The sequence below is a fragment of the Besnoitia besnoiti genome, chromosome XII (genome assembly GCF_002563875.1).
Source record: "Besnoitia besnoiti strain Bb-Ger1 chromosome XII, whole genome shotgun sequence".
Lineage (NCBI taxonomy): Eukaryota > Apicomplexa > Conoidasida > Eucoccidiorida > Sarcocystidae > Besnoitia > Besnoitia besnoiti.
This window is the reverse complement of record NC_042367.1, coordinates 1,367,874-1,376,812: the sequence shown is the minus strand read 5'-3', so window position 1 is coordinate 1,376,812 and position 8,939 is coordinate 1,367,874. Positions and strand designations below refer to the sequence as shown.

Below are 8,939 nucleotides of genomic sequence, written 5' to 3'. Positions count from 1 at the left end.
TGCCTCACTTCCCCGTGCGTCTGCTGCACGTCCCACTTTTCCTCGCCGAAACCGGCGTTCTTTGTTTGAAAGGGAGGAAACGTACTCCTCAGTTTTCGACTTGCTCTCCGCGCATCTGTTAGTTCCCGCCTCTCTGCCGGGCGACCTCCCCGTCTCCTCTCGCGATTTAAATTCGCCTGGTACGCGGCCTCTTCTATGCCGCCCTTTTCCGCGGCGCTCCTGTCTCCCGCGCACACTCTCGCTGCCTTCCTCCGCCGCTTTCTCTCCACTTCACCCCAGCGTCCCCGCACGGTGTACATCGCCCTACGGTCGAGGAGCTACTTTTATCGAGCCGCAGAGAGGAGGTTTCCGGCGAAACTCGGGGCCTGTCTGGAGCTCTTCACACTCGTTGAACGACTACGGCGCGCGCGCGGCTGTTGTGATTCCAGACTTTTCTGCGTCGAGAGGCCTCTCGAGCCGTTCCTTTGCTCTGTGACGCGTTCTCCCGTTCTAGCTTTTCAGTCTCGTCTTTCCCGCTGTGTTTCCACGGAGCTCCCTCCCGCTACCTCGCCTTGTCCTCTTTCGCTTTTTTCCGTGCCGTTTGCCGCCATCACTGTCCTTCTCGCGCTGTGCTGCTTTCACCTCTTTTTGCGCTTCTCTCTCTAGAGGGCCGTCTCACTTCCCTGGTTCACTTCTGATTTTTTCCGTTTGCTCCGGGGGAGGCGCTTTCGCCGCGTGGCGCTCCAGCGGCCTGTGTGAGTTCTGCGACACGGGAGAAGTGTGTCGACTCCTCAGACGCGAGCAGAACACGCAACAAGCGAGAGAGGAGAGAGGCGACTCAAGCTGCGAGTCCGCGGAAGTAGCCCACGCTCGCTGGGAGTTGGAAGACGCGCGGAGGACGCCGGCGGAGGAGCGAGGAACCGAAACCGGAGGGACTGACCTCGATCTGCGTGCATCTGTGCAACGAACGAGCTTTTTCGAAATGGAGGCGAGCCAGGTGGAGAAGGAAGAGGCTGGACACGGCGCGTCGCGCTCGCCGACGCCGCGCGCGTGTGAGGAGGAGGAGGCGGAGGGCTCGCCCGAGCCTCTTCGCGCGGAGCGGGGGGAGGCGAGCCGCGAGAGACGCGACGACTCCACACTCGGCCGCGATCGCTCCCCCTCTCGTCGGTCGCGGTCGCCGCGCTCTGCGTCTCGGCGCGGCTCGCGGTCGCCGCGGTCGCGGTCCGGACAGCGCCGCAGGGCGAGTGGGCGCCGCAGCCGCAGCCGCAGCAGCGGCAGCGGCTCCCCAGGCGCCCGCGGGCGCTCGGCGTCTGCCTCGCGGCGGCGCGACGACCGCTCGCTGTCGGCGGCGCGCGGCAGCAGGCGAGGCGGAGGCGACTCCCGCTCTCCGGACTCCTCGGTCGAGAGGCGCGGCGGAGGGCGACGCGTCTCCGTGGACAGCCTCGGCCGCCCGCTGGTGAGAGCCTACGTGCCGAGCTACCCTCCCACCAACTTTGGGTCGCCACTGGGAGCGGGCTCTGCGCGCCGCTCCCCCCACGCCGCGGACCGGGGCCTGTTCGCGGCAGACCAACCTGCATCTACGTGGGGAACTTGCCAAAGGACATTCGCGAGCGCGACCTCGAAGATCTTCTCTTCAAGGTACGCGCACGCGACGCGCCGCCGACCACGCAGACGGCGGGAGAGGAGCGCCTCAGCGTCGAGACGCGGAAAGCACGCTCCCGCTGCGCAGGAAAACGCCACAACGCACGCGTACCAAGTCTCCGCAGCGGGGGCCTGCACGCGGACGCTGGTCGGACTTCCACACCCAAACAGGCATCCATCGCATATATGCATGTATATTCGGATACACCTATCACATTTTTTTTACGTCTATGCATATATATATATATATATATATATATATATATGTACACACATGCACCCACTCACATGCATACACACATGTGCATATATGCATATACTTGTGTACACACGTACGCATATACCTATTATGTCCATTTATTTATATAACATACATATATGCATGTATACGTAGATGAGTGGGGAGGCAGCCGTGTGTGCTTCAGTTTGCGAAGGCGGATCGAGCGTGCGAGGGGAACTGCGCGGCGGCCAAGAACATGCGACAGCGTGTCTGCGGTGTCGCGACGGCTGCTTTCTTCCGTTCGCGCGAGACTGCAGTGGTGGACTTCTGTTGTTTCTGTTCAGTTTGGCCGGCTGAGAGACATCGACATCAAGCGCGCACGTGGCGGCATGTCTGACAGCTGCTACGCCTTCGTGGAGTTCGAAACGATTCGGTGAGGCGCGGGGAGGAGAAAAGAGGCTTCTGAGTTTTACGCAGAGATGATAGAGGCTGCAAAGAGGAGCTTCGCACGACAGATCCTCGCGGGCAAGAGGTGCCCGCGCGCCCTTCGATTTCGAGTTGCAGATAGCCTGCATGTCCGTTGGGTCCTCTCGGGCAGTGTCGTTCCCCCCGTGCGTTGCGTCGCGTGGCTCGCGTGGTTTCCGCGCGCGTCGTCCGTGTGTGTGGCTCAGGGTTGTCCGGTTGTCCTGTCCCCGCGTGGGTGCGCACTTTGGTTTTCTCTTTTCTGCGCTTTCCAGGGCGGCGGAAGACGCAGTGGCGACTCGGCACGGACACGTCTTCCACGGGCGCTCGCTGCGCGTGGAGTTCACCTCCGCGCCGGCCTCGCGGCGCTTCGGGTCGGTGAACCCGAACACGATTCCGGCGGGCGGCGGCAGCTACTTGAACGGAACAGTCTCCGGTCCTCCGCGGCGCACAGGGCACCGCGCGCTGGTCTCCTTCCTGCCGGTGGGCTGCCGCTGGCAGCATTTGAAAGACCACATGCGCAGAGCGGGACCTGTCGGCTTCGCGGAGGTGCTGTCCCAGGGCCGCGGCGTCGTCGAGTACGAACACGCCGAAGACCTGCAGTACGCCGTCCGCGCGCTGGACAAAACCGAGCTGCGAGTCGACGGCCGCGGCTGCTCCATCATCAAGGTTGGCCGGCGAGAAAAAACGCGAAAAAAAATCGGAGAAAAAGAGAGGAGGGCAGACACGCTTTCGAGGCCGCGGATGTGGAAGAGGACCCGGCGGCTTAGACGTCGCGGACATGCTGAGGCGACCTCGCGCCGCTGAGGTCGCCCGGAGCGTTCCAGTTTCAGTCGAGAAGCGCCCAGACAGTCGAGCTGCGACTCTGTTCTAGGGAGACTTTGCGTGGTCCGCTCAGACCCTAGACCTGTGGACTCGAGGCAGACAGCTGCTTGCGCCTGATTTTTCGTGGGGGTTTCGGGGGCGTCGACTTCAAGCCAGCGTGAGTAGCCGTGTGCTGCGTTGTGCGCAGGTCGAGAAAGACTACTCGCGCGACTACGACGACCGGTATTCGCCGCGCTACAGCTCGCGCAGCCGCAGCCGGAGCTACCGGCGGTCTTCGTCCTATAGACGGAGAAGCGCGTCGAGCCGAGGCCGCAGGCGGAGCGAGGAGGACAGCAGCTGCGACAGCCGCAGCGGGGAGGGGCGCCACGAGCGGAGGCGGCCCAGGCGAGAAGACGATGACAGCCTGAGTCCGCGTCCGCGCCGGGCGTCGCGCAACGAAAGCCGTGCCGGGAGTCGGTCTGCGAGTGAGCGTAGCAGAGGGCGGCGCTCGGCGTCTCGCGATTACGACCGCAGAAGGCGACGCAGCGAGGACAGCGAGCGATCGCGCCGCGAAGCGAGCCGAGAGGTATCGCCGGCGAGCGCAGACCACGCGCGCGAGAGAGGCGGGCGATCGGCGTCGGCGTCTCGAGAGAAGGCCGAGAGGAAAACGCGCGAGGAGAGAGAGGGGAGACGCCGAGCCGCGTCGCGCTCGCCTTCCCGCGCAGCTTCAGCCTCTAGACCCGGGTCGCGTTCGCCCTCGCGCTCGCCTCGCCGGCCGAAGATGAGCCACGGGGAAGAAAGAGACGGAGAGCGTGAGGAGAGAAGAAAGCCGAGATCTGCCTCTGCGTCGCGCAGCCCGTCGCCCCGGCGAAGAGACGCCTGCGAGGGCGCCGCCGACCGCGAGCGAGGAAGGGGCGAGCGGAGAGACTCCGCGGCGCGGGCGTCGAGCGCGGGCGACGAGAAACGAGACGACGATCGCCGCAGGGATTCGCCGCGAAGAGAAGAACGCGGGCGCCCGAGAGAGAGAGAGCGACCGGATCGAGAGGACGAACTCGGGGGGGGCAAGAGAGACGGAGCAGGGGCAGCGTTATGGATCGCGAACGCGACGCACGGAGGGAGGCGGAGGAGGAACAGTCGCCAGACAGAGACTCGCCGCTGTTTAAGCGACGAAGAGCGAAGGAGGCGCGGCGAGGGAGCTTCTCAAAGGAGCGCAGGGAGGCGCTAGACCGTGCACGAGGAGGGGAGTCTGAGACAGATGAGTCGTTCTCCCCGCGGCTGACGGCTCGGGGGGGGACGCCTAAGAGGCGCGAGGCAGAGAGAGGGGAGATCTGCGACAAGAGGAGGCGCAGGTCGCTTTCTCCTTCCCGCTCGCATGCCTCCGTGCGCGGGCAGCGCCACAGAGACGAGGAAGACGACGAAGACGACGAAGAAGAGATCAAAGGGCGCGCGGATGCACGCGGAGTGCGCCCGGCGTTGTCAGGCGGCGACGGCGAGGAGCGCGTCAGGCGGGTCGACAGCCCCCTCGCCGGCCGCCGAGCGGGGCGCGACGACGCGAGAGACTGCGCGGACGGGCGCGGGGACTCGCCGCCGAGGCGAACGGCGCGCGAAGAGTGGCGACGAGACGACCGCGAGGAAGACACCCGAGGCCAGAAACGCGCTCAGTCTCCGTTGTGTCTTCGCGATCGAGCCGCGAGGAGAAACCCGCGCGAGGACGAGGAGAGAGGAAGAGCGGAGAGGCCGCCGGCGCTCCGATCGGCTCGAAGAGACGAGGACGACGAGAGCCGCGAAAGGCCCGAGTGGAGTGGAATGAGAACCAGCCCCGAGAGAGACGAGAGGAGACGCACGCGCGACGACGACGAGGATGAGCTTCCCACAAGAGCAGACAAAGGCGATGATGATGCTCGAGGGAGACGAAGAGAAGATGACGAGCATGATCGCAGGGAAAGAAGAAGAGAGGAAGACGATGAGAGACGTGGCCAAGTAAGGGCAGATGAGGAGGATGACAGGAGGAAGAGAAGAGTGGATGATGATGACAGGAGAGGAAGAAGAAGAGACGATGATGACGAGGATGACAGGAGAGGGAGAAGAAGAGACGATGATGACGAGGATGACAGGAGAGGGAGAAGAAGAGAAGATGATGACGAGGATGACAGGAGAGGAAGAAGAAGAGTGGATGATGACGAGGATGACAGGAGAGGGAGAAGAAGAGACGATGATGACGAGGATGACAGGAGAGGGAGAAGAAGAGTGGATGATGACGAGGATGACAGGAGGGGAAGAAGAAGAGTGGATGATGACGAGGATGACAGGAGAGGGAGAAGAAGAGAAGATGATGACGAGGATGACAAGAGGGGAAGAAGAAGAGTGGATGATGACGAGGATGACAGGAGAGGAAGAAGAGGAGCAAATGACGAAGATGATAGAAGGTGGAGGAGAGGAGATGAGGAGGACGATAGACGCGGCAGACGGAGAGATGATGACCATGATGATAGGCGAATGAGAAGAGAGGATGAGGAGGATGACAGGAGAGGAAGAAGAGAAGATGACGAGAATGACAGGGGAGGGAAAACCGGAGACGGTGACGAAGGTGGTAGAAGGGGGAAGAGAAGAGAAGATGAGGAGGACCATAGACGCGACAGAGGAAGAGAGGATGAAGAGGATGATAGACACGTGAGAAGAAGAGAGAATGAAGAGGATGATAGACGCGTGAGCAGAAGAGAGGATGGAGAGGATGACAGGCGAGGGAGGAGAAGAGAAGATGTTGAAGATGATAGAAGAGGGAGAAGAAGAGAAGATGAGGAGGACGATAGACGAGTGAGAAGAAGGGAAGAAGGGGAAGATGGTGATAGACGCGTGAGAAGAAGAGAAGATGACGAGGATGACAGGCGACGGAGAAGAGAAGAGGACCGGGATGACTGGCGTGGAAAAAGAAGAGAGGAGGAAGAAGCCGGCCGAAGAAGAGACGGGGACGAGGGTGGAGAGAGGAGAAGGAGAGATGAAGTCGGCGGTAGCAGAGGTCGCAGAGAAGACGAAGGGAGGCGAGGTCGGGAGAAGAAGATGGAGGACTCTTACGACTCAGACCGGAGAGGAATGTCGCCGCGCTCTTCTCCCGCGCGCAGAGGCAGAAGAGAAGAAGATCGAGAGCGGGAAGACGCTCGCCGCTCGTTGTCTCCGCCGTCGCGACCCTCCCGCTACGCGCCAGCCCGCAGAGAGCGCGAAGAGGAGGAACGAAGAGACCGAGGACGACGCAGAGAAGACGAAGAGGACCGAAGAGAGCGGGGGCGAGACCGCGAAGAAGAAGAGAGATCCAGGCGATACCGGAGACGCTCACTGTCTCCGCCGGACGACGACGACCGCAGAGGAGCCCGAAGAAGCGACAGCCGCGATCGCTTTGCGTCGCGAATGGCGCGCGAGGATGGAGACGAAGGAATGAGGAAGAAAGCGAGAAGAGTTGCTCTGTACTGAGGCGTCGCTCGTCAGAGACAAGGCGGCGTACGTTGATCTGAATATCCAAATAAATGTCATAAGATCTCGAAACATCGAGTTGGCTGTGCTGCTGGCGCGTGAATCTATCCGTTTCGGCGCGCGGTTGTGCGTGCGATCTTTTCCGCGGACGCTTGCGGTCATACCCGCTGTTCGCCTCGAGGTTTCTGATAACGCGCGCTTGACGTGCATGTGTTGGCCCATCCCAGACGTCACCGTTCCTCCCCCTCGTCCTCTGGCCGCCTTCTGGTTCGCTCGTCGCTTTCTCCTTTCCTCGCTGGACTCGCGGCGCCCTCAATACCGCGCGGTCGCTCAGCTGACTGCTGAGTGAAGCTTCGCTGCCTCTGGCGCCTCCGCCCGCGCCGGTGTGCCGCTGCCGGTGGCGGCAACCGGCGAGGCTGAAGAGAGCAACGTCACGCCCCCAGACGCTGGCGCCGCGCTGTGCCTGTGGCGCGAGGGGCGCGCGCCGTGAAGGCGAGACGAAGGCCCTTTTAGACATGGAAACTGATAGATTTTTATTTGTATATTCATTCGTGGATAGAATTATGTGCGTAGGGGGCTAGCACACGGTGCACCACCTACGTGATATCGGACATATATATATATATATATACATGACCTCTACATATGTATATGTGTATCTTCATACATCCACATGCATATATATATATATATATATATATATATATATGCTTATGTGTATATACTTGTGTGGAGCGGCCGCCTGGGTGCAGTTTGCGAAATCCGTTTCTTCGGAGGCATGGAGTGTGAGTGAGTGAGCGACTCCGCCGGCGTCAGGAGGGGAGACGTTTTTGAGTTTTTCTTTCGTGGGCGTGGCGGGTGTCCCTCGAGCGTCCGCCGCTTTCGGCGCGGTCGGCTCTTTCTCTGCATCGAGTGAGGTGGCGTGGAGTTGTTTATGAGAGATTTTTGATCCATTTTTGCGTTCTTCGGGCGTGGCGGCATACGGCTGTGACCCCCCGCCGGTGGCAGAGCGAGGGGGGGACGCCTTTGGTTTGGGTTCCAGACGCTCGGGTGAGAGGAGGGGTGTGAGCGCGTGTCTCTGCGGACTAGGCAGAGTGTGTTAGAGAGGTTTTCTGCATTTTCGGCGGTTTTTTCGCTTTTCCAGCGTCTGCATCTGCTTCGTTCCTTCTTGGCGGCCGGCCCTAGGGTCGAAGGGTCAACCTGACAGACTGAGAAACTTATCGAGATTGCTCGGGCGTCTCCTTCAAGGTGTGTGGCTCTCACATGTTCAGGATTTCTACGCTTTCGCGTCCCGAGCGAGCGCACGCAGTGCAGTGAGAAGGCGGAGGCGGCGAGGCGCGGTGCTGGCGGCTGAAAAGAAGGAAAAAAACGGCAGACGCACGCCCGTTGCACGGTTGTGCGAGTCGCTCGCGAGTCTCCTCTCCTCTCGCGCGCGAGAGAATATGAGCTTTCGCTCTCGCAGTTACACGGCAAAAAAACGGACTGACAATGCAGCTTCTGCGACGTAGGGATTTTCTTACGCCATGACGTTGGTGACGTTTCTGGCTGTCTTCTCTCTGTCTGAAACTCGCTCGCTGCGGCGTTTTTCTTTTCCTGTCCGTCACTCTCGCCTCATGCGCCTTGACCTGATGCGTGCAAGCTTCTCCCTCGAGACAGAAAGCCACTGTAAAAAAAGAGAAAACTCGAGCCCGCAGGGGCAGGGAGTGCTAGGCCGGAGAGCTACCGAGACTTGACCTTTATCACCGTCTCCACTCCCCAAGCATTCATTCCTGTACTTCTCCCCGCGCGGCTGTCCAGCGAAACAGCGACTTAGATTACCTTTACGCTCTCCATCTACTGCAGCGGCGACAAAAGATAGTTCAGCTCTCTGCACCGCATAGCCATTTTTTCGACTACCGAGGCTGCGAAGCGTTGGGCTTTCGGCTTGTGATGCACACTCACATACCGAACGAGCAGCACAACTAGCGGTAAATGGTTCTTGACATCCGGAGAAAAACGCCTCAAAAACAAATGAGGAGTCCGCACGGTGCGGGGCACCGGTCTGCGCACCATCTACTGTCTGCTCTCCAGGGAAGAATGTGACACCAGAGAGGCTGTGCAAAGTGGTTCTTTTTCTCGTCGAGCGTGCGAAGTTGAAGGGCTGAGAAAGCGAGCTTTTATTCGTGAAAAATGCCTTAAACCTGAACGACCTGCAGCTTGGTATCTCGTGACCGTGAGTCATCTTGTATAGAATATTTTGATACCCGTTGATGTGTTAACGCGCTATCGCTTCGTACCCGTGAACTGAGAAAAAAACCGTGAAATGGGCTTTGGAACAAGGAAGCTTTCTTCTTCCAGCAGTTTCCATAGCATGGGTTGTGGCGTGCGG

The 8,939-nt window shown here is 60.4% G+C and overlaps 2 protein-coding genes across 2 annotated transcripts; both read left to right on the top strand.

The window, feature by feature from the left end:
- Positions 1–961: 961 nt before the first annotated feature.
- BESB_023950 (RNA recognition motif-containing protein) lies at positions 962–3,534 on the top strand (the record flags this gene model as incomplete). The annotated part of the gene is made up of 4 exons (XM_029361097.1): positions 962–1,435; positions 2,185–2,273; positions 2,578–2,904; positions 3,315–3,534. 4 exons carry the CDS (start codon positions 962–964, stop codon positions 3,532–3,534), a joined length of 1,110 nt encoding a protein of 369 aa, XP_029215912.1.
- Positions 3,535–4,195: 661 nt separating this feature from the next.
- Positions 4,196–6,571, top strand: BESB_023940 (RNA recognition motif-containing protein; the record flags this gene model as incomplete). The annotated part of the gene is made up of 1 exon (XM_029361096.1): positions 4,196–6,571. The coding sequence occupies one exon, from the start codon at positions 4,196–4,198 to the stop codon at positions 6,569–6,571; it is 2,376 nt and encodes a 791-aa protein (XP_029215911.1).
- Between the last annotated feature and the right edge of the window lie 2,368 nt (positions 6,572–8,939).